The sequence below is a fragment of the Rhinoraja longicauda genome, chromosome 6, assembly GCF_053455715.1.
Source record: "Rhinoraja longicauda isolate Sanriku21f chromosome 6, sRhiLon1.1, whole genome shotgun sequence".
NCBI classification, from domain to species: Eukaryota; Metazoa; Chordata; class Chondrichthyes; order Rajiformes; family Arhynchobatidae; genus Rhinoraja; species Rhinoraja longicauda.
Window position 1 is genome coordinate 40,345,225 of NC_135958.1, and position 26,008 is coordinate 40,371,232.

At 47.3% G+C, this 26,008-nt stretch overlaps 1 protein-coding gene across 1 annotated transcript in view; it reads right to left on the reverse strand.

The window, feature by feature from the left end:
* The window catches only part of fanca (FA complementation group A), a 119,890-nt gene that overhangs the window by 24,645 nt on the left and 69,237 nt on the right, over positions 1-26,008 (reverse strand). Inside the window, exons 24-33 of the mRNA XM_078400856.1 lie at positions 25,765-25,835; positions 23,331-23,430; positions 18,624-18,808; positions 15,631-15,742; positions 11,694-11,864; positions 10,277-10,350; positions 9,656-9,784; positions 6,356-6,446; positions 4,904-5,058; positions 2,484-2,589 (exon numbers count right to left, since the gene is read on the reverse strand). Coding sequence (XP_078256982.1) covers positions 2,484-2,589; positions 4,904-5,058; positions 6,356-6,446; positions 9,656-9,784; positions 10,277-10,350; positions 11,694-11,864; positions 15,631-15,742; positions 18,624-18,808; positions 23,331-23,430; positions 25,765-25,835 — 1,194 coding nt within the window. The remainder of the gene's footprint in view (positions 1-2,483; positions 2,590-4,903; positions 5,059-6,355; positions 6,447-9,655; positions 9,785-10,276; positions 10,351-11,693; positions 11,865-15,630; positions 15,743-18,623; positions 18,809-23,330; positions 23,431-25,764; positions 25,836-26,008) is intronic.

The window sequence follows — 26,008 nt, forward strand, 5'->3', positions numbered from 1 at the left end:
TTGGAGAAAACCCACGCAGGTCACGGGGAGAACGTACAAACTCCGTACAGACGGCGCCCGTAGTCAGGATCGAACCTGAGTCTCCGGCGCTGCGTTCGCTGTAAGGCAGCAACTCTACCGCTGCGCCACCTTCAGGCTCGACCCGAAACGTCACCCATTCCTTCTCTCCAGAGATGCTGCCTGCCTGTCCCGCCGAGTGACTCAACTCCTGAGGTGAGGGCCACGGTTGGGAACACCTCTTCATGGAAGACGGAATGTACCGTAACTCTCCGCCCCGGCTGATCAACGTGTGCGTCTCGCCCGTGCGAAGCGAGCGGCTGACCATCGTGCAGCCGCTCCCGCCCACTGCTGCCGATGTCCCGGCTGGGGCCATCAACTGCGTCATCGGCTGGACTATGCGGCTGGACGATCGGGCGGTGCCGACAGCAGACTGGACAGCAGCCTCCTGAGGGAGACGGGCAAAGCTGCAACGTTGTGCAACACCTTCACCACCCACTAGGTGGAGCACTGTTAACGTTCACCTGGGCAAGACCAGGTGGCTCAGCCTGGTCATAGAAACATAGAAAGTAGAAACATAGAAAATAGGTGCAGGAGGAGGCCATTTGGTTCTTCGAGCCAGCACCGCCATTCATTGTGATCATGGCTGATCATCCACAATCAGTAACCCGTGCCTGCCTTCTCCCCATATCCCTTGATTCCACTAGCTCCTAAAGCTCCATCTAACTTTCTTTTAAATTCATCCAGTGAATTGGCCTCCATTGCCCTCTGTGGCAGAGAATTCCACAAATTCACAACTCTCTGGGTGAAAAAGTTTTTTCTCATCTCAGTTTTAAATGGCCTCCCTTTTATTCTTAGACTGTGGCTCCTGGTTCTGGACTCCCCCAACATTGGGAACATTTTTCCTGCATCTAGCTTGTCCATTCCTTTTATAATTTTATAAACTGCAGATGCAGTTTAATGTGGATAAGTGTGAGGTTATCCACTTTGGTGGCAAGAACAGGAAGTCAGATTATTACCTGAATGGTGTCAGATTAGGAGAAGGGGAGGTGCAACGAGACCTGGGTGTGCTTGTACATCATTCACTGAAAGTAAGCATGTAGGTTTAGCAGGCAGCGAAGAAAGCTAATGGCATGTTGGCCTTCATAACGAGAGGATTTGAGTTTTGGGAGCAAGGAGGTCCTACTGTAGTTGTACAGGGCCCTGGTGAGACCGCACTTGGGAGTATTGTGTACAGTTTTGGTCTCCGAATTTGAGGAATAACATTATTGTTATTGAGTGAGTGTAGCATAGGTTCACCAGGATGGTGGGACTGACGTATGATGAAAGAATGGGCCGACTGGGCTTGTATTCACTGGAATTTAGAAGGATGAGAGGGGATCTTATAGAAACATATAAAATTCTTAAAGGATTAGACAGGCTAGATGCAGGAAACATGTTCCCGATGTTGGGGGAGTCCAGAACCAGGGGCCACTGTTTAAGGATAAGGGGTGGGCCATTTAGAACTGAGATGAGGAAAACCTTCTTCACCCAAAGAGTTGTGCATCTGAGGAATTCTCTGCCACAGAAGGCAGTGGAGGCCAATTCACTGGATGTTTTCAAGAGAGAGTTAGATTTAACACTTAGGGACTAGTGGAATCAAGGGATATGGGGAGAAGGCAGGCACAGGTTACTGATTGTAGATGATCAGCCATGATCACAATGAATGGCGGTGCTGGCTCAAAGGGCCAAATGGCCGCCTCCTTCAACTATTTTCTATGTTTCTACGACTGACATATAATGAAAGAATGGGTTGACTGGACTTGTATTCACTGGAATTTAGAAGGATGAGAGGGGATCTTTTAGAAACATATATACAGGCTAGATGCAGGAAAAATGTTCTCGATGTTGGGGGGAGTCCAGAGCCAGGGGTCACAGTTTAAGAATAAGGGGTGGGCCATTTAGGACTGAGATGAGGAAAAACTTCTTCACCCAGAGAGTTGTGAATCTGAGGAATTCTCTGCCACAGAAGGCAGTGGAGGCCAATTCACTGGATGTTTTCAAGAGAGAGTTAGATTTAGTGCTTAGGGCTCAAGGAATCAAGGGATATGGGGAAAAAGCCCATATCCCTTGATTGAAGATGATTTTAGATGATCAGCCATGATCATATTGAATGGCGGTGCTGGCTCGAAGGGCCGAATGGCCTCCACCTGCACCTATTTTTCTGTTTCTATGAAGGAATGGCGGAGTGGACTCGGTGGGCCGAATGGTCTAATTCTACTCCTAAAGTTCACGTTATAGGAGTAGAATTAGCCCATTCGGCCCATCGAGTCCACTCCACCATTGTGACCGACTAGCACCTCAACAGGAAATCCCAGTCAATAAGCAATTCATTACACAATTCCTACCAATTGCCATTATTCTCACTTCATAAGCAGACTGGCCTCTTCGGTATATATTTATAAGTTAACATAATTAGTTTGGTGCATTTGCAAAACCAGACTTACCAGTTCTGCATTTGTAAAGTGAAAGAATTCTTCACATTCCAAGGTCGTCTTCAATCCATCCTTGCGAGTTTTAAACAGCGCAGCAGGAGGAAGTGCCACCAGAATTCTAATCAAGCCAGAAGAACAGGAAGATTCGTGCATGTGAAACAACACTGGTCACCTTTCATTTCATTAAGTCATCACACTGCCACTGAAGGTGAAACTTTGCATGTCCTGTATAAATGTAGGCGTAATGGAGCAGGACGAACCAGGTTTCAAGGTAGACACAAGAAGCTGGAGTAACTCAGCAGGTCTGGCAGCATCTCTGGAGAAAAGGAATTGGTGACGTTTCGGGTCGAAGCCCTTCTTCAGACTGAGAGTCAGGGGAAAAAGGACACCAGAGGTAGGATAAGGTTCAGAACAAATCAGAGCCGGCATCAATGACCAAGGAAAGGTGGAGCCCACAATGGTCCATTGTTGGCTGTGGAAGAGGTGATAATGAAGGGTTATTATTTTTTTTAGATTTAGAGATACAGCGCGGAAACAGGCCCTTCGGCCCACCGAGTCCGCGCCGCCCAGCGATCCCCGCACATTAACACTATCCTACACATACTAGGGACAATTTTTACATTTACCCAGTCAATTAACCTACATACCTGTACGTCTTTGGAGTGCAGGAGGAAACCGAAGATCTTGGAGAAAACCCACGCAGGTCACGGGGAGAACGTACAAACGGCTGTACAGATGGCGCCCGTAGTCAGGATCGAACCTGAGTCTCCAGCGCTGCATTCGCTGTAAGGCAGCAACTCTACCACTGCACCACCGTGGATGCTCACAATGGAACTGGCTGTACGACTAGGGTGGGGGAGGGTTGGAGAAAGAGAGAGGGAATGCAGGGGTTACTTTAAAATAGAGAAGTCAATATTCACACTGCTGGGTTGTAAGCTGCCTAAGAAAAATATGAGGTGTTGTTCCTCCAATTTACGCGTGGCCTCATTCTGGCAGTGGAGGAGGCCTAGGACAGAAAGGTCACTGTGGGAATGGGAGGGGAGTTAAAATGTTTAGCAACTGGGCGATCGTACAGGCCAAGACGGACTGAGCGGAGGTGTTCAGCAAAACCATCGCCTTGTCTGCGCTTGGTCTCGCAGATATATAGGAGTCCACAACGGATACAGTAGATGAGTTGGGAGGAGACCAAGTGCAGACTGGGAGATCTTTTTGATAAAGCTTATGCTCTGCCTTGGCCTACACGACCCCCCAGTTGCCAAACACTTTAACTCCCCCTCCCATTCCCACACTGACCTTTCTGTCCTGGGCCTCCTCCACTGTCAGAGTGTGGCCATTTGTAAATTGGAGGAACAACACCTCATATTTCGCTTGGGCAGCTTACAACCTGAATATTGATTTCTCCATTTTAAAATAACCCCTGCATTTCCTCGCTCTCCACCCCTCCCCCACGCTAGTCGTACTGCCAGTTCGACAGTTCACATCCACATCGTTATCACCTCTTCCACAGCCAACAATGGACCATTGTGGGCTCCAACTTTCCTTGGTCATCTGTGCTGGCTCCGATTTGTTCTGAGCCTTTGCATACCTCCAGTTTCCCTCTCCGCCGACTCTCAGTCTGAAGAAGGGACTCGACCCGAAACGTCACCTACTCCTTTTCTCCAGAGATGCTGCCTGGCCCGCTGAGTTACTCCAGGATTTTGTGTCTATTTTTGTTGTAAACAAGCATTTGCAGTTTCTTCCTACAAAGAATAGGTTGACTGGCCGACTCTTGTGCAGGAAGGAACTGCAGATGCTGGGTTTACACCGAAGATAAGACACAAAATGCTGGAGTAACTCAGCGGGACAGGCAGCACCTCTGGAGAGAAGGAATGGGTGACGTTTCGGGTCGATCGCCTTCAGTCAATAGCATGTAGTCAAGTGTTTAGGTTGGTATTCACGGCGTGGGTTGGCATCTCACTGCCTTGACTCACTGGTTTGGAGCCTTCGTGGCCACACCCAAGGTTCTGAACAATTAACAATAACCTCAGCTCTGAATCTGTCAATGTGCAATGAGTAAATTAATTCGATTTTCTTTTGTCCTCAGGAAATGTGGTAATTATATAATTAGAATAAAATGCTTACAACCTCAATTCTCAGTGCCAAAACTACACAATCTCAATTCAGTTTGGTTTATTGTCACCTGTACCAACCGAGGCGCAGAGAAAAGCCTTTGTTGCGTGCTGACCAGTCAGCAGAAAGACAACGCATGATTACAATGGAGCCATTTACAGTGTAGAGATACATGGTAAGGAAATAATGTTTAGTGCAAGGTAAAGCCAGCAAAGTCCGATCAAGGATAGACCGAGGGTCACCAAAAAAGTAGATAGTAGTTCAGGATCGTCAACTACAGGTCTGTGACAATTGCTTTCAAGGATTTTAATTTTTGCTCTTACCGGGCAAATAGGTGCAATTCAATCTGGTGCTCGATTTGCTTGCTCAAGGTTGGCAATGCCAGCTTTGCCTGTCGGTCCTGAAACACATCCAGGAGAAAATGGCCATCTTCAGGTGGGGCTCTTGCCCGCACACTTTCCAGATCAAAAACCATTTCCTGTAAGCAATTAGATCAAGATGAACAAACTAATAAAAAGATCTCAACTAAATAATGCCCCAAAGACTACAAATTTAGTTGATAAAAATACCAGGGTGTAAATCCGGGCGAGATTCTTTGAGAGATTGCAGTTGCTCAGTTATTGAGCACACGCAAAGTGATCATCCCAAGGGCTTCATACAGAAAGGTCGGATTGAGATGTAGCTGTCAACTTGTGAAAGGCAGCTTATTCACACATCTCTTTAGTTTAGAGGTACAGCACGGAATCAAGCCCTTCGGCTCACCGACTCCGCACCGACCAGCGATCCCCGCACGTTAACACTATCACACACACTAGGGACAATTTCACATTTATACCAAGCCAATTATCCAACAAACCTGTACGCCTATGGAGTGTGGGAGGAAACCTAAGATCTCGGAGAAAACCCACGCAGGTCACGGGGAGAACGTACAAACTCCGCACAGACGAGCACCTGAGGTCATGATCGAACCCGGATCTCCGGAGCTGCAAGGCAGCAACTCTACTGCTGCTCCTGTTTCTTAGGTTCCTATAAAAGCTAATTAAAGATGATGCCCACTGATTAGTGAAATTCATTAAATAATGGACAGTGATTATTAAGCTGATGTCAGACAGAATACACCCAATGAATGGAGAGAACCGTGCATTGCACACAAAAGTCCACCAGATTTAATCTTTAACGAGCGGCACGGTGGCGCAGCGGTAGAGCTACTGCCTTTCAACGCCAGAGACACCGGTTCGACCCTGACTACGGGTGCTGTCTGTACGTTCTCCCCGTGACCTGCGTGGGTTTTCTCCGAGATCTTCTGTTTCCTCCCACACTCCAAAGACGTACAGGTTTGTAGGTTAATTGGCTTGGTATGAATGTAAAATTGTCCCTAGTGTGTGCAGGGAATATGATAAATAATGGACAGTGATTATTAAGCTGATGAAAGACAGAATACACATGATAAATGAAGAGATCCGATTGCATTCCACTCAAAGGTCCACCGCGTTTAAACTCTGGTTCTGACCAGCACTGTGGCAATGTAAAATATTGCCCTCCACTCATCCCCCAATCAACCACTGGGCAATGCCCGACACACTCGGTATACTCACCCAAACTGCAAATTAACCGCAAGATAAAACACATCTCCAGAAACATGAACAGCATGCAGCATGAAATGTAGTTATAACTTAAGGCATTAAAGTAAAATATTTAAGTGCAATTTAGACCTATACAGAAACAGAACTGAAATTAAATTTTCAGGGTTCATGCTGTGAGAGGAATATTATTACCTGCAGTCGACAGATAATGTTTTCATAACTCGATCTGTGGAATGAAGGACGTTCTGCACAACCAAATTCTTTAATGCTCTGAACCTTAGCTCTGCAAATAATCGTACAACTACAATTAACAATGAACGCAAATCCTATTTCTAAAAGCACACAAGGACCTCCACTGACTAACGATAGAGGCTGAAAGTGATGTGTAAGGTCATCATGTAACACTAAGCCTGCAAACTTGCTTGTGTCTTGTCACCTATGCTCAATCATATTTGGCGCCCAAAGATCTCCAAAGATTACAACCCAGTGGTATGAATATTGATTTCTCTAACTTGAAGTAACCCCTGTACTCCCTCTCTCCAGCTTTTGGTTCTCACCGAGCAAACAGCTAACAATAGTATAAGGAAATAACTGCAGATGCTGGTACAAATCGAAGGTGTTTATTCACAAAATGCTGGAGTAACTCAGCAGGTCAGGCAGCATCTCAGGAGAGAAGGAATGGGTGACGTTTCGGGTCGAGACCCTTCTTCCAGCTAACAATGACCTGTTTCCTTTATCATCGTTACTTTTTTGCATATCCTCATTCATTTCATCGGCCTGCTCGGCTCGGCCCTGGGACTTTCCATCGCCCGGTGGGGGCTTCAAAAAGTTGGGAGCCTCGATCGCTTCGTGGCACCACGGGAGAAGAATGAGGAAGAGATAAGACTTTTCTTTGCCTTCCATCACAGTGAGGGTATGCCTAGAGCAATCACTGTGGTGGCTGTTTGTGTAAAAATTGTATCTGTGTGTCCTGTGCTTTTTGTTGTCTACTGCCGGACCCTGACGTGAGAGGACGCTGGCGTTGTTTATTCGCCGCTTTTCCGTTAGGATAGTTTGTCTGTTTGTTTTTATGTTGATTGTTTTTGTAAAGCGCTTTGAGCACCTGATAAGGCGCTATATAAAATAAATGCTTATTATTATTATTATTATTATTCATTGTTTTATATCTCTCTACATCATCGTCGATATCACTCGTTTCCCTTTCCCTTGAATCTCAGTCTGAAGAAGAGTCTCGACCCGAAACATCACCCATTCCTTCTCTCCAGAGATGCTACCTGTCCCGCTGAGTTACTCCAACATTTTGTGTCTCTCTTTTTTCGATTGGTTTGGGATTCTCAAATCTTTTTTTTTTTTTTTTGGTTCTTCCAGTGAAATGTTTGGCCATGGCCCATGGTGAATAGGAACACGGGACAATAGGAGCAGGTGTCGGCCCCCTAACCCTCAATCCCGCCCCACATTACAATCGTGGCAGGCCTACACAGGCCTCAACTACTGCATCTGTGCAAGTCCGCAGATCCACAGATCCACAGTTCCTCCATCTTTCAAATGCTGGATGAATGGGCAGTGAATTAAACATAGAAACATAGAAAATAAGTGCAGGAGGAGGCCGTTTGGCCCTTCAAGCCAGCACCGCCATTCATTGTGATCATGGCTGATCATCCACTATCAATACCCCGTGCCTGCCTTCTCCCCATATCCCATTGATCCCACTAGCCCCTAGAGCTCTATCTAACTATCTTTTAAATTCATCAAATGAATTGGCCTCCACTGCCCTCTGTGGCAGAGAATTCCACAAATTCACAACTCTCTGGGTGAAAAAGGGTTTTCTCACCCGAGTTTTAAATGGCCTCCCCTTTATTCTTAGACTGTGGCTCCTGATTCTGGACTCCCCCAACATTGGAAACATTTTTCCTGCATCTAACTTGTCCAGTCCTTGTATAATTTTATACGTCCCCTTTATAAATCCATGCTGACTCGGTCCGATCCTTTTACTGCTATCCAAATGCACCGTTATTACCTCTTTAATAATTGACTCCAGCATCTTCCCCACCACCGATGTCAGGCTAACTGGTCTATAATTCCCCCTTTTCTCTCTCGCTCCCTTCTTGAAAACCCTCCAATCCACAGGAACTACCCTCCAACCCACAACTCCAATTGACTGTACCTCCCCCACCCATCCTCTCCTTGACCCAAGAGTCATGTTGTATGGCATGAAAGTTTCAATATTATATTCTCCCCGACATTCTGGCTAATCACTTGGATCGGGGGAGGGGGAAGGAGAAAAACAACCGATAGTAAATAAATGCAGCCTAGCCATTGACACCCTCTTAGTTAAAACAATAAACTGATTTATATTTTTCAGCTGCCTTGGTTGGATTGGCTCTCATGTGTCCAGACCATTATTTCAGACCAAGGCAGGTCCAATAATTTAGTTTCGTTTAGATACAGCACGGAAACAGGCCCTTTGGCCCACCGATTCCGCGCCGACCAGCGATCCCCGCACATTAACACTATCCTACGCACAAACTAGGGACAGTTTGCATTTACAGCAAGCCAATGAACCTACATACCCGTACGTCTTTGGAGTGTGTGAGGAAACCGAAGCCCCCGGAGAAAACCCACGCAGGTCACGGGGAGAGCGTACAAACTCCGTACAGGCAGCACCTGTAGTCAGGGTTAAACCTGGGTCTCTGGCGCTGCAAGGAGGCACCTCTACCGCTGTGCCACCGAGCCGCTCCAATATTATTTAAGCACAAACGCGGTCCCCGCACTGGCACACATGTTGCAGTCGAGTATCCAGCATTTGGGGGCATGGCAGGCATCAGTGCAATGGGATGGCCTCACCCCAGGAGGTGCAGCTTTTTGATCACAGTCTCTCCCCTGCCAGGTACATATGGTACTGACACGTCATTTTATGGTCACGATCTTATGTGGGGATGGGGGGGGTCTCAGTGAAGGCTAATAGAATTGAAAATGAGTGCACAGCAATTTGTGTCTAAACTATCTACTGGTGTCATCGTACTGTGGCGCAGCGATAGAGTTGCTGCCTTACAGCGCTTGCGATTTCGATCCTGACTACGGAGTTTGTACGTTCTCCCCGTGACCTGCGTGGGCTTTCCCCGAGATCTTCGGTTTCCTCCCACACTCCAAAGACGTACAGATTTGCAGGTTAATTGCCTTGGTATGAATGCAAATTGTCCCTAGTGTGTGTAGGATAGTGTTAACGTGCGGGGATCGCCGGTCGGCGCGGACTCGGTTTGCCAGAGGGCCTGCTCCCGCTCTCTCTAAACTAAAAAAAAGTGAAAAAAATCTACAGGCACTGCAAGACGATAAGCCTTGAGCTGTAAAACTGGCACATGACAGAGGGTTGGTGTCGAGCCACAAATCTTCAGAGAAATGAAGGCAAGGCAGAGGGGGAAAAGTAAATAGATTGTGACATTACAACCCTGAGTGGCATTGTAATTAGATTAGATTCATCTTCTGGAGATTTACCTTTTGTTGAAATCCATTAATGAATTAATAATGGTCCTACAGGCAGTCACAAAATCTCCGCCACAACCTCCTGTGGCAAGGGGTGATGGCAGATAATGTTGGTAACAGGCCCAATGCTGATACTCTTGTCTGCAATTGAAGCACAGAACATTTCGCAATGATAGGCTCTCATCAATGACCACTGGAAAAGGCAAATGCAGCAACGACACCCTCCGATTTACCAACACAACCTTCCTGCGTGTACACCTCCATAAATGGCCATCTAAATATTTAATTGATCAGCAGAGAGCAAGTGGAACCGTAAACTGAGGACATTTAAAATATAATCATCTAATAAATTGTATCTTCCATTGTTAAAAATTAGTACACTTGGGCATTTTATTTATATGAAATAATATAACATATAGTCTTTCATTGAAGGTTAAAACAGCCAATTATCCATTCTCAGTGGAAACATGCTTCTGCACTCTTTGAAAAAGTGATTTTATTTCCAAATCAAACACAAAGCAGTTTATTTTCCAGGTGGTTCCTTCAACAGAAATCAGTTCCGCTATTTAGTGCTCAACATTGCGGGGAGAAAAATATTTTCCATGTTTACATTAAAGTCAGCGCCATATTTACCGGTCCACATCAGATAGCAAGTCCCCGTGTGGCTGGACGTCCAGCTCAGTCATCAACCAATCGTCAAACGTGAGCTGCAGACAAACAGGTAATAGATCCTTTTAATTTCAACATGTAACCTCCTGATAGCATGCTGAAATGCACAACTACCTCGGCTATGCTTTTATCTTTCCAACACATTTAAGGGGACACCAAGAGAATGCTGTTGACGACGTTTAATTACCAGGACATGAAAACTTCCCTGCAACACAACCTTAGGCCAGCTGAATGATGGAACTCGAGTTACTTACCATTCTCATTTGAGTAAATTCCCTCAAGATTTTGTTTTGCTTAAATGGATTGTAATAATACAAGATAATCCTAAGAGGTTGAATATAAGGGAAGGTACACATTTAATTTTAGATTTTTTTTAGATTTTAGAGGTACAGTGCAGAAACAGGCCCTTCGGTCCACCGGGTCTACGCAGCCCAGCGATCCCCGCACACTAACACTATCCTACACCCACTAGGGACAATTTTTACATTTGCCCAGTCAATTAACCTACATACCTCTTAACAGCATGGAAAGACCCTTAACAGCATTGACGTACAGAAGGATCTTGGAGTCCAAGTTCATAGCTCACTGAAGGTGGCAGCACGTAGCTAGGGTGGTAAAGGTGGTATGTTTGCCTTCATTGGTAAGGGCATTGAACACAAGAATCAGGAAGTTATGATGTTGCTCTATAGGATTTTGGTTAGGCCGCATTTGGGGATGGCTGGAGTGTTGTCTGGATTAGAGGGTTGAGCTACAGGGAGAGGTTGGACAGACTTGGATTGTTTCTTCTGGAACGTCGGAGATTGAGGTGAGACCTGACCGAAGTATATAAAATGATGAGAGGCATAGACAGGGTAGACAGTCAGAACCTTTTTTCCGAGGGTGGAAATGCCCAACATTAGAGGGCATAGCTATAAGGTGAGAGGGGGAACGTTTAGTGGAGATGTACGGGGCAAGTTTCTCTTTACACAGAGAGTAGTGGGGGCCTGGAAAGTATTGCCAGGGGTGGTGGTGGAGGCAGATACAAAAGTGGAATTTAAGAGGCTTTTGGATTGGTAAATCTAAGTGGGGTATGGATCATGTGCAGGCAAATGAGATCAATTTAACTTGGCATCATGTTCGCCACAAATATTGTGGGCCGAAGGGCCTGTCCCTGTGCTGTACTGTGTAGGAAGGAACTGCAGATGCTAGTTTAAACCGAAGATAGACGCAAAAACGTCCGACAGAAGAAGGGTCTAGTCTCGAAACGTCACCTATTCCTTTTCTCCAGTGATGCTGACTGACCTGCTGAGTTACTTCAGCTTTTTGTGTCTCTCCTGTGCGGTACTATTCTACGTTCTATATAGAGTGAAAGGCAATCTGAAAAGCTACATGCAAGAGTTACCTGGAAATGTTTCATTTGTGAAAGCTCCTTGAATGTGTGGTGTTTAAATAGTGAGAGTGCTGCCGCAGTCCAGTTTAAATGAAGACCAACAAGATTAGTCCAGGGAGAGTCCACCGCCACTTCATGCTCTCGACGGGACTGTGGAATCAGTCGTGGAATTACATATTGCAGCTAAATAAACAAAACAAAGACAATTATACATGTACAACAAACAAACCGCTGGAGGAACTCAGTGGCTCAGGCAGCATCTGTGGGGGACATGATTGCCAACTGTCTCACTCCCAAATACGGGGCAAGGTGACGTCACCGCCCCGCGCCCCACGTGACCTCACCCAGCCAGCGGCCATGTGCTCCCGCTCCACCAATGGCGGCCGCCCGGGCCGGGAGGCGTGTTGTACGCAACCTCCGTCAGGCGAACACACTCGGCCCCACTCCCCAAACGCACTCCGTTAGTCTACAGTGTCCCAGCCGACAGCGGCCCGCGGGCCGAATACGGGACAAGGGCGGTCCCGTACGGGACAAACCAATTTAGCCCAAAATACGGGATGTCCTGGATAATACGGGACAGTTGGCAACCATAGTGGGGGGAAACAAACAGATGGCATTTCAGGACGGGACCTTTTAGCCGAACCCACTAAGTTCCTGTAGTAATTTGTTTTTCGATCAAGATTCCTGCATCTGCAGTCTCTCGTGTCGTGGTGAACAAAGACCTGTTGTGGCACCAGGACCAACATTGGGGTTATGAGCACTCGCAGTTATCATTACCAGAGAACCATTACCAATGTTGAAGCGGTGCACGTACGCCAGTCTGCATTGACGGTGCTGAAGTAGAGATGATTGAAAAGTTCAAATTCCAAGGAATCAAAATCACCAACAACCTCTCCTGGGCCACCCGTATTGAAGCAACGACCAAGAAAGCACACCAACGCCTCCACTACCTTGGAAGGCTTAGGAACTTCAGCATGTCCCCTACAACTCTCACCAACTTCTACAGATGCACCATAGAAAGCATTTTATCGGGATGCATCACAGCTTGGTTTGGGAACAGCTCCATCCAAGACCGCAAGAAATTGCAGCGAATTGTGGACGCAGCCCAGACCATCACACAAACCAATCTCCCTTCCATTGACTCCATTTATACCTCACGCTGCCTCGGCAAGGCCAGCAGCATAATCAAGGACGAGTCGCACCCTGGCCACTCCCTCTTCTCCCCTCTCCCATCAGGCAAAAGGTATAGAAGTGTGAAATCGCACAGATCCAGATTCTTCCCAGCTGTTATCAGGCAACTGAACCATCCTACCACAACCAGAGAGCAGTGCTGAAATACTTTCTACCTCTTTGATGACCCTCGGACTATCCTTGATCGGACTTTGCTGGCTTTACCTTGCACTAGACGTTATTCCCTTATCATGTAATTTACACCGTAAATGGCGCGATTGTAATCACTTATTGTCTTTCTGCTGTCTGGATAGCACGCAACAAAAGCTTTTCACTGTACCTCGGTACACGTGACAATAAACTAAACTGAACACAGGTGCAGTAATAGCAGAGATCAATGAATTATTGTCAGATGAGCAGTGGGGAAAATAGAAATTAGCCTCACTAGTGCAACTTTGATAGATTTAGCAGTAAAACAAGCAAAGGACTTACTCACTACATAACAAACACAGCAGATGGACTTGGGACTGCTGTAATCAGTGAATTACTCATTGTGTGACGAGCCTTAAATACCACCAACAACTTTCCAATGGATATTTTGGGATTGATGGAGTTAGCGCAGGGAAGTGGTGCCAGGTCAAAGGTCAGCCATGACCTTCCTGTTTGTGGTGAAGGTTGCTTGGCCAATTCCTGTTTCCATTCCCGACATTCGTTTTTCCAGTACTGCCAGTCCATCATGCAATAATCCTCCCCCCTCCATCCCTCCCCACCATCGACTCCATCCGCACTTCCCAATGACTCGCAAAAACAACCAACGTAATCACGAACCACGCGCACCCTGGTCACTCTCTCTTCTCCCCTCTCCAGTCGGGCAGAAAGTACAAACACTTGAAACATTGCACCACCAGAGTCAAAAGCAGCTTCTTTCCCAATGTTATCAGATTCTCACGTGCTGAGGATAAGTTCATAATCTTCCAATCTACCTCGCTGTGGCCCCATGCACTTTAAAAAAAATCTGCACTTTCTCTGTAGTGATGACACTAAATTCTGCTTATTTTCTCTATTCCACTACCTGATGTACTGATATATGATCCGATTTTCCTGGATATCACACAAAACAATGTTTTTCCACTGTATCTCAGTACATGCAGCCATGGTGGTGCAGCGGTAGAGTTGCTGCCTGACAGCGAATGCAGCGCCGGAGACCCGGGTTCCATCCTGACTACGGGTGCTGGCTGTATGGAGTTTGTACATTCACCCCGTGACCTGCGTGGGTTTTCTCCGAGATCTTCGGTTTCCTCCCACATTCCAAAAACGTACAAGTTTGTAGGTTAAATGACATGGTAAATGTAAAAATTGTCCCTGGTGGGTATAGGATAGTGTTAGTGTGCGGGGATCGCTGGTCGGCACGGAACCAGTGGGCCGAAGGGCCTGTTTCCGCGCTGTATCTCTAAACTAAACTAATAATATTAATGCCAATATCTAAGTCCTACTGATTGCGAGTGAGGAGGGGCAGGACAAGCAGGCCGAGTAATAGGTGGATACCAGCGAGGGGGGGGGGGTTTGATTGGCCTTTGTCCAACCATAAGCCAAAGATGAAAAGACAGAAGGTGTAAGACAAAAGGATTGCAGATTGTGATGCTGGAGGAAGGAACATAGGTGAAAGTGGAGGGGGGTGGGGAGAATTAAGTGCAAGTCCAGGTAAGGGACCAAGGGAGGGGGGGTGGGGGGTGAGAGAAAGGGGGAAAGAAGGGGTAGTTACCTAAAGTTGGAGAATTAATTGCTCCTATCATTCGGTTGTCAGCTGCCCAAGCGCAATAAGAGGTGTAGCTCCTCCAATGTGCGTGTGGCCTCACTTTAGCAATGGAGGACGCCCAGGACAGAAAGGTCCGATTGAGAATGAGAAGAGGAGTTAACATGGTTAGAGTCTGAAGAAGGGTCTTGACCCGAAAAGTCACCCATTCCTTATCTCCAGAGATGCTGCCTGTCTCACTGGGTTACTCCAGCATTTTGTGTCTAATCCGGTTTTACATCTCCTGTGACATTAGACTTCGGAGATACAGCACCGAAACAATCCCTTCGGCCCACCGAGTCTGTGCCCACCAGCAATCACCCAGTGCACGAACCTACACAATTTTTTATTTTTTTTTACCGAAGCCAATTAACGTACAAACCTGCACATCTTTGGAATGTGGGAGGAAACCGGAATACCCGGAGGAAACCCACGCAGTCACAGGGAGAACGTACAAGCCCCACACATACAGTACCCGTGGTTAGGATCGTACCCGTGTCTCTGGCGCCGTGAGGCAGTAACGCTACCGCTGCAGCACCCGTGACTGTGTGGTGGCAGGGGAAGGTACTTGGGGAGAGGGAGGATGGGTGGGAAGGGATGAGTAAACCAAGGGAGTGGACTCTGCAGGAGGCTGGTGGTGGGATCACGTGGGAGGTGATGGAAATGTCAGAGAATAACGTGTTGGATGCAGAGGCTGGTGGGGTGAAAGGTGAGGACGTGGAGTCAGGGGGTATGGGGAGAAGGCAGGATCGGGGTACTGATTGAGAATGATCAGCCATGATCACATTGAATGGTGGTGCTGGCTCGAAGGGCCGAATGGCCTCCTCCTGCACCTATGGTCTATTGTCACCCTTCCTCAGACTGAGAGGAATTTGATCCTCCCATTGTTGTCAAGGGCCGAATTAGAACTTCCAATTAGAAGATGAGAGTTATTGATTTGTAAAGTTGGCCAAAGCAATCGACTCGAGTGATGACAAAATACTTCACCTTTTGCATGAACACAGGAGGAACAAACTGTTCTGCGATATCAAGTGCTGACGAGGAGGAGGAGGATGACGAGGATAAGCAGGCTGCATAAGCCACAGCCGCCGTACAAAACCTGCCAGAGAGAAAACACATGTGTTCACAGACGAGAAAGGGACACAGGGCAAAGATTTTCTCATGCATACACTCCCGGCATCGAGCGATAAGATACAGAGAGACATCATAAAATCCAATCAAAACCTCCCCTCATCCGCACCTGTGCATCACTTGCCAGGCCTTGTTCCACCCCCGCCTCCATTTTTTAAAGCTTTTAGCCCCGACCCCATCAGTCAGAAGAAGGGTAGGAAAAAATACTGCAGATGCTGGTTTAAATCGAAGGTGGACACAAAACGCTGGAGTAACTCAGCGGGTCGGGCAGCATCTCGGGAGAGAAGGAATGGGTGACGTTTCAGGTCGAGATCCTTCTTCAGACTTTTAGTCAGAAGAAGGATCCTGGCTAGGGCAGCACAGCGGGAGAGTTGCTGCCTCCTGGCGCCAGGGACCCGGGTTCAATCCTGACTGCGGGTGCTGTCTGTACGGAGTTTGTGCGTTCACCCTGTGGGTTTTCTCCAGGTGCTCCGGTTTCCTCCCACATTCCAGACATCCAGGTTTGTCGGTTAATGGACTTCGGTTAAAAATGTTCAATTGCCCCTAGTGTGAAGGACATTGTCAGCGTACAGGTGATTGTTGGTCAGTGGGCTGAAGGGCCTGTTTCCCACTGTGTCTCTAATGTCTAAAGAAACGTTGCCTGTTCATTCCCTCCACAGATGCTGCCCGACCCACTCCATTCCTCCAGCACTTTATGTTTTGCACGAAAACTATCTGCTGCACTTTCATACGAGTCTGTAGAAAAGATGATCTGAGATCCAAGGTCATTGCATTTCTCAGATGGAATCAAAATTTGATTTATACACAAATATTGTTTTTATTTAAGGTATTTAAGGTGGACACTGCTGGCAAAGACAGCATTTAATATTACTGAAGATAGACACAAAGTGCTGGAGTAACTCAGCGGGACAGGCAGCATTCGCTGGAGAGAAGAGATGGGTGATGTTTCAGGCCCAGACCTATTTTATTATTACTTCCTAACTAGAGGTCACCGTCATGAGGCATTGTGGGCAAGCGCAGTGCTGTTGGGGTGGCAATTGGGGACCAACAATACATGTCCAGATCAGGCTAACGAGCAACTTGGAGGGGGAACCTGCCCGTGGTGGCGATCCCACAAAGCTTGCTGCTCATCTTTCTTAACGACGGAGGCCACAGAGAAGCCGGCGTGGGGGAACCGGACCCGGGATACTTTGTCGGCGCCCTTTATGTGGCGACTCTTTGCATACCTCGGCTACGCCAAACAAAGAATATCACTGTGACCCGTCACGTTATCAGAGTAGAATTAGGCCATTCGGCCCATCGAGTCCACTCCGCCATTCAATCATGGCTGATCTCTGCCTCCTAATCCCATTTTCCTGCCTTCACCCCATAACCCTTGACACCCGTTCTAATCAAGAATCTATCCATCTCTGCCTCAAAAATATCCACTGACTTGGCCTCCACAGCCCTCTGTGGCAATGAATTCCACAGTTTAACTACCCTCTGACGAAAGAAGTTCCTCCTCACCTCCTTTCTAAAAGAGCGCCCTTTAATTCTGAGGCTGTGACCTCTGGTCCTAGACTCTCCCACCAGTGGAAACATCCTCTCCACATCCACTCTATCTATGCCTTCCATTATTCTGTAAGTTTCAATGAGGTTCCCCCTCAACCTTCTAAACTCCAGCGAGTACAGGCCCAGTGCTCATCATATGCTAACCCACTCATTCCTGGAATCATTCGTGTAAACTCCTCTGGGCCCTCTCCAGAGCCAGCACATCCTTCCTCAGAAATGGGGCCCAACTTTGCTCGCAGAAGTGCCACATGTAACAATAAAGTATTCATTCATTCCCTCAGGTTTGGGAGGTGCTGGTAATCCAGGAAAGCAACTCCAGTGCATTTTGTAGATGATACACACTGTGAACTCATGCCGGTGATGCTGGGAGTAAATGTTTCCCAGGAGTACATGGTGCCCATTTAGTTTGTTCTAAATGGTGGCCGATTAGGTATTACCTGAATGGTGGCCGATTAGGAGAAGGGGAGATGCAATGAGACCTGGGTGTCGTGCCACACCAGTCATTGAAAGTAGGCATGCAGGTGCAGCAGGCAGTGAAGAAAGCGAATGGTATGTTGGCATTCATAGCGAGGGGATTTGAGTATAGGAGCAGGGAGGTTCTGCTGCAGTTGTACAGGGCATTGGTGAGACCACACCTGGAGTATTGCGCACAATTTTGGTCTCCTAATCTGAGGAAAGACATTCTTGCCATAGAGGGAGTACAGAGAAGGTTCACCAGGTTGATTCCTGGGATGGCAGGACTTTCATATGAAGAAAGACTGGATAGACTCGGCTTGTACTCGCTGGAATTTAGAAGATTGAGGGGGATCTTATAGAAACTTACAAAATTCTTAAGGAGTTGGACAGGCTAGATGCAGGAAGATGGTTCCCGATGTTAGGGAAGTCCAGAACAAGGGGGTCACAGTTTAAGGATAAGGGGGAAGTCTTTTAGGACCGAGATGAGAAAGGTTTTTTTCACACAGAGAGTGGTGAATCTGTGGAATTCTCTGCCACAGAAGGTAGTTGAGGCTAGTTCATTGGCTATATTTAAGAGGGAGTTAGATGTGGCCCTTGTGGCTAAAGGGATCAGGGGGTATGGAGAGAAGGCAGGTACGGGATACTGAGTTGGATGATCAGCCATGATCATATTGAATGGCGGTGCAGGCTCGAAGGGCCGAATGGCCTACTCCTGCACCTATTTTCTATGTTTCTACGTTTTCTATGTTTCTATGTTCCATTGTTTTCTCTTCCTTCATCGGTCTTAGTGTCCGACCCTTTCCATCTGGCCTGCATCTGCACAGCACACGCTCTACACTTACCTTAGGCAAAACGTGGAAGATTCCCCAGTTCGACACACCAGGTACTGGTTTAGGTGACCAACAAATGACACTTCCTCTTTCCCAGCTGACTGCAAGCTCTCTACTGAAAGGGAGATCCTCAAGATGTGAATGTGAAGCGTGAAGCCAGCCAGTCCCAAAACATGGGCATCACTAAGAGAAGAGGCCTGGACACAAAGAAAGCAGGTTTCAATTCCACAGAAAGATCTGCATTCCCAAGGATAGCTAGCAATCCTAACTCAATCATTACTAAAAACAGGGTTTTTTTTAGTTTAGAGATGCAGCACGGAAACAGGCCCTTCGGCCCACCGGATCCGCGCCGACCAGCGATCCCCGCATATTAACACTATCCCGCACACACTAGGGACAATTTTTACCATTACAAAGCCAATTAACCTACATACCTGTACGTCTTTGGAATGTGGGAGGAAACCGAAGATCTTGGAGAAAACCCACGCAGGTCACGGGGAGAACGTACAAACTCCGTACAGACGGCGCCCGAGGTCGGGATGGAACCCGGGTCTCGGGCGCTGCATTCGCTGTAAGGCAGCAACTCTACCGCTGCGCCACCGTGCTGCCCTTTCTCAAAATGATTAAGCACCGAGGAACAATAGGCGATCTTACTCAGGCCACACAGGGCAGATTGTGGGCACGCTTCAATGTGTTGCTAACAACAATAATAATATGAATCAGAACGCAGGTGATCCTGCCGATGCAGATAGATCTGGGGGGAGCTGCCACAACACAGCCCTGCTGTGGAGGGTATCACATGAAGTGGCTAAACCTAGACCGCACAAAACGTGATAAAAAATTCAGAGTAGGGGGGATCGAGGACCAGAGGACATGGGTTCAAGGTGAAGGGGAAAAGATTGAATAGGAATCCGAGGGGTAACCTTTTCACACAGTGGGAGGGTGGGTGTATGGAACAAGCTGCCAGAGGTGGTTGAGGCTGGGACTATCCCAATAGACAATAGACAATAGGTACAGGAGTAGGCCATTCGGCCCTTCGAGCCAGCACCGCCATTCAATGTGATCATGGCTGATCATTCTCAATCAGAACCCAGTTCCTGCCTTCTCCCCATACCCCCTGACTCTGCTATCCTTAAGAGCTCTATCTAGCTCTCTCTTGAATGCATTCAGAGAATTGGCCTCCACTGCCTTCTGAGGCAGAGAATTCCACAAATTCACAACTCTCTGACTGAAAAAGTTTTTCCTCATCTCCGTTCTAAAAGGCCTACCCCTTATTCTTAAACTGTGGCCCCTGGTTCTGGACTCCCCCAACATTGGGAAAATGTTTCCTGCCTCTAACGTGTCCAACCCCTTAATAATCTTATACGTTTCGATAAGATCCCCTCTCATCCTTCCAAATTCCAGTATATCCCATCGTTTAAGAAACAGTTGGACAGGTACATGGATAGGACAGCTTTGGAGGGTTATGGACCAAGCGCGGGCAAATGGACTAGGGTAGCTGGGACATTGTTGGCCGGTGTGGGCGAGTTGGGCCGAAGAGCCTGTATCCACTGTATTAATCTATCTCTATCTATAACCCACTGGTCAAAAAATACCTGGATTCTTCAGCATGTTTCAAATACATTCAAAGCAAAAACAAGAGAGCTATTTGGGTTAAAATAATTAAAGTCTTGAAACATATTTAAAAATGAGATCAAAGCAATGAGAGATATCAAAAAACTTTTGGAGAGGTTTAAGAAACAGTTGGATTGATAGATGCAGAATCATATTGCAATGTAACAGGCTTCTGATAGCTCATTCCACACACACACAGGTTCCTATTCAATCTTTCCTGTCTCATTTTAAACCTGGTCCCTCCAATTCTTGATCCCCTGCCTTGGGAAGAAAGCTGTGTATGTCACGAGGTCACCCCTCAGCCTCCTGCTCTGAGGGAATAAAGTTCTGGCCTTCCCACCCTCTCTACAGTCCAGGCTCTCAAATCCTAGCAACATCATCGTGAAACTTCTCCGCAGCCTCTCCAGGGTTATGGCATCTCTACTACAGGGGAAAGGGCGGTCACGGTGGCGCAGCGGTAGAGTTGCTGCCTTACAGCGAATGCAGCGCCGGAGACCCGGGTTTCATCCCGACTATGGTACTGCCTGTACGGTGTTTGTACGTTCTCCCCGTGACCGCGTGGGTTTTCTCCGAGAACTTGGTTTCCTCCCACACTCCAAAGACACATAGGTTTGTAGGTTAATTGGCTTGGTAAATGTAAAAATTGTCCCTAGTGTGTGTAGGATAGTGTTAGTGTGCAGGAATCGCTGGTCGGCACGGACCCGGTGGGACGAAAGGGCCTGTTTCCGCGCTGTATCTCTAAACTAAACTAAAGCAGAGTAACAAAACTGAACAATACTCCAAGTACGGCCTCATTGTACAATTGCAACTTAATGTACCAACTTCTATTCTCAATTCCCAGAATGAAGGAGGCCAAAGCACCAAAAGGTTTCCTCACCATTCTGCCATTTTCAGGGAACTGTGTAGCTGTACTCCTTGATCCGTCTGCTCTGCAACTCTGCTCAGGGTTCATCATTAAGGTCTCAATAGACAATAGGTGCAGGAGTAGGCCATTCGGCCCTTCGGTACCCTACCCCCAATACCATGTGCTCTAATTTTGCACACTAATCTCCTATGTGGGACCTTGTCGAAGGCTTTCTGAAAGTCCAGGTACACAACATCCACCGGCTCTCCCCTGTTAATTTTCCTAGTTACATCCTCAGAAAATTCCAGAAGATTAGTCAAGCATGATTTCCCATTCGTAAATCCATACTGACCCGGAACGATCCTGTTACTGCTACCCAAATGCTCCGCAATTTCGTCTTTTATAATCAACTCCAGCATCTTCCCCACCACTGATGTCAGACTAACTGGTCTATAATTTCCCGTTTTCTCTCTCCATCCTTTCTTACAAAGTGGGAAAACATTAGCTACCCTCCAATCGTTTGGTTTGACACCCCAAATGCAACACCTCACACTTTTCTGAATTACACTCCATTTGATATTCCTCAGCCCAGCTGATCAAGATCCTGAATAAACATCTTCACTACCTACCTGTCATCGGTAATTTCACTAAGAATGCCTTCCACATTCTCATCCAAATTGGTTTGGATAAAGTGGATGAGATGATGATGATGATGTTTCCACTAGTGGGAGAGTCTAGGACCAGAGGTCACAGCCTCAGAATTAAAGGACGTTCCTTTGGAACGGAGATGAGGTGGAATTTCTTTCGTTAGAGGGTGGTGAATCAATGGAATTATTTTCCACAGAAGGCTGTGGAGGCCGTCAGTGGATATTTTTAAAGAATAGATTCTTGATTAGTACAGGTGTTCCAGACCAATAATCACCTACCCACCATTTTAAAAAAAAATTGCTAAATACTTAAATGAAGTGGTCATTTCTTTTCATCCTGTTGAAGGGGTGAAGATACCTTGATCCTCTTCAAGGGGCAGCTCGGAACAGCACCTTATATTTCGCCAGGGCAGCTTGCAGCCCAGTGGTATGAACATTGACTTCTCCAACTTTAGATTGTTCCTCTGTCCCTCTCTTCCCCTCCCCCTCCCCAGTTCTCCCTCTATCTTCCTGTCTCCACCTATATCCTTCCTTTGTCCCGCCCCCCTGACATCAGTCTGAAGAAGGGTCTCGACCAGAAACGTCACCCATTCCTTCTCTCCTGAGATGCAGCCTGACCTGCTGAGTTACCCCAGCATTTTGTGAATAAATACCTTCGATTTGTACCAGCACCTGCAGTTATTTTCTTACTCTTCAAGGACAGGGTATATATGTCATTGTGAGGGTAGAACACAAGTTTAGGATGTCCATTTGGTGTTTGCACGCCCACAGTGAACGTCATAGGGTACCAAAGTGCACCAAGCAGCCCAGTGAATGGCAAAGTGCTCACGGCAGATTTCACATTTCTGGACTCACCAGTGACAAAGTTCTGAATCTGCCTTCAATTTTATGGAGAGGTGTTTGTAACTTTGCTGTCGTTACCCAATTGAATCCAGGCCAATAACATCTCCAGAGCACTCAGGTAGAATTTACTTTAAGTGGCAATGTAAACATTAAGCCACAAGTGCCATTATACTTTTCAACATCTCAGAACCACTTGTATAGGAAGGAACTGCAGATAGATGCTGGTTTAAACCAGAGACAGACCCAAAAAGCTGGAGTAAATCAGCGGGTCAGAAACACCTCTGGAGAAAAAGGAATAGGTGACGTTTCGGGTCGAGACCCTTCTTCAGGATCTGAAGAACCCTGATCTGAATTCAGGATCTGAAGAAGGGTCTCGACCCAAAACGTCACAATAGACAATAGACAATAGGTGCAGGAGGAGGCCATTCGGCCCTTCGAGCCAGTACCGCCATTCAATGTGATCATGGCTGATCATTCTCAATCAGTACCCCGTTCCTGCCTTCTCCCCGTACCCCCTGACTCCGCTATCCTTAAGAGCTCTATCTTGAATGCATTCAGGGAATTGGCCTCCACTGTCACCTATTCCTTTTCTCCAGAGGTGTTTCTGACCCGCTGGGTTACTCCAGCTTTTTGGGTCTATCTTTTTATTCCGACTTGTTCTTTATGAACGCCAGGAAAGAAAAATATTTCATTGCTTCCCCAGCAAGAAAATAGTGAATCTCCTTTCTTCATTCAGAGACTTTGAGTATTTCCTGTGTGCCGTCCTCTTACCTGGGAACTGGTGAGGTGCAGGACTCGGAGAAGAACAGCACACAGCAATCTTCTATGTCCACACAACATTTTCACAAACAAAGAGGCCCATTCTCCTTGCCTGTAAAAACAAAGTTATACATCGATTACTTTTTTTTAGTTTAGAGACACAGCGCGGAAACAGGCCCTTTCGGCCCACCGGGTCCGCGCCGACCAGCGATCCCCGCACATTAACACTATCCTACACCCACTAGGGACAATTTTTACATTTACCAAGCCAATTAACCTACAAACCTGTACGTCTTTGGAGTGTGGGAGGAAACCGAAGATCTCAGAGAAAACCCACGCAGGTCACGGAGAGAACGTACAAACTCTGTACAGACAGCACCCGTAGTCGGGATTGAACCCGGGTCTCCGGCGCTGCATTCACTGTAAGGTCGCAACTCTACCGCTGCGCCACCGAGCCGCCCACTTAAAAGTGGTCAACATTTACAATAATGAAGGGCTGTCAGCCTCTGAAAGGTGAACTGCAGTTCTGCAGGTCTCTCAAAGTGAAGGGCTCAACGTTATTCCCTTATCACTAAATGCGATTCCCTTTATCGTGTACCCATACACTGTGAATGGGTCGATTGTAATCATGTATTGTCTTTCTGCTGACAGGTTAGCACGCAACAAAATGTTTTTCACTGTACCTCGGTACACGTGACAATAAACTCAACTGAACTGAGCGGCCTAGGCAACCAATGAGGTTTGCATCCCATTTTGATTCGGAGAAGAACCACTAATTTGTACAAAAAAAAGTCACAGTAACCAGATACAGGTGCTCCTCAACTTACCTTACGTTGCGATAAACCCATCGTAAACCGAAAATACCGTAAGTCGAAAATGCATTAAATACAACTGATCACGTGAGCGGAGGCGAGCGGAGGCTCGCTGCCGTTGCCCAGCGTTTATACTGTCGTAAAGTCGAGATATCGCAAGTTGAAGCATCGTAGGTTGAGGAGCATCTGAAATTAGTTTTATGCAAGTACTGCTTGAACGTGAGAATATAAAGAAAAGCCTGTCGTACGTAGTATTCACTCGGATCACGGCTGATCTGAGCATGACCTCAGCTCCACTATCCCGCTCCCCTTGGACTTGACTCCCCACACATAACAAATTTGTCTGTTTTGGCCTTGAAAATATTCAGTGGTGCACTCTCCACGGCACTCTACGAGTGGCACGGTGGCCCAGAGGTAGAGTTGCTGCCTCACCGCGCCAGAGATTCGGGTTCGATCCAGACTACGGGTGCTGTCTGTACGGAGTTCGTACGTTCTCCCCGTGACCTGCCAGGGTTTTGTCTGAGGTCTTCGGTTTCCTCCCACACTCCAAGGCGTACAGGTTTGTAGGTTAATTCGCTTGGAATAAATGTAAATTGTCCCCCGTTTGCGTAGGACAATGTTAAAGTGCGGGGATCGCTGGTAGGTGCGGACTCGGTGGGCCGAAGGGCCTGTTTCCATACTGTATCTCTAAACTAAACTCTGGAATGGAGATTTCCAAAGGATCACATGACCCCCAGGTCCTCTGGTTAACACATCATTAGAAAGATTCTTACAATATAACACGACAAGTAGGCAAGGTTAACGAAAGCGTGTTTACTGTATCTCTGGAACTCCAAAAGGGGATGAGAGTCATGCGGTCCTTGACCTTTATACTCCCGGCCGAAGTCCGCCTCCTTGGCTCGACCCATTCCCGTGCCGAGGGGTCGTGAGTGGTATGGCCCGACCCTCGGGAGCCGCCACAGGACCCCCCCCCAGAACCAGAGGCACGAAGCGCACCGGTGGTCGCACTAGTCGACCGAACCGTGTACGGTACCCGTCCGACGGGGGGTCTGGCGGGGGCTCAGCTGAAGGGACAACCGGGGGGGCTGGCGGGGGCACTGCTGGAGGGACAAACGGGGGCGGAGAAGGGGGTACAAATACCGGTCGAGATGAGGGGATCGGCGGGTGCGGTGTTGGAGGCACTTGTAAAGGGGGGCGCCCGCGCGGCCGAGGCTGTGCAACCCGCACCGGCTGGTCAATGTCCAAGTGCGCTGGCTTGAGGCGATTAATTGACACGGCCTCCGGTCGGCCCCCCTCGGGAGCCGCCACACCATCAGTGTTTTATAGGAGCGTAGTGTCAGCCCAGATATATCACCAACTCTACCACACCAACTCTACCGCTGTGCCACCGTGACCGCCCTCAATCTTTTCTTTCACTAGATAGCACACAAACAAAAGCTTTTCACTGCACCTCGGTCCATGGGACAATAATAAACTAAAGTCAATGAATAGATTTCTGGTCCAAGTGTAAGGCAACAGGTTTTGCCAGACACAGAGACCAATTTCCAGCCCATTTTCTAATGTGTATTATAAAGGGCATTTTCCTGTCGTACAAATAACTTGAGCTCTTCCCTAAATGCACGACAATTGCTCACCTCTGCGGTGGGTTGAAGCTTGAAGCGACGAGAAAGGTCTGACAAAAACTCTTCAACAGAAGGTCTCTGACCTGTAAATATAAACATTATTACACATAGGCTGAATTAGATTTTTTCTCCAGCGCTGTCTCGATGTGTTATGAAAGTACATGACAGTTAGCATTTATGCTCCCATTTCAGTTTAGTTTAGTTTTGAGATACAGCACGGAAACAGGCCCTTCGGCCCACCGGGTCCGCGCCGACC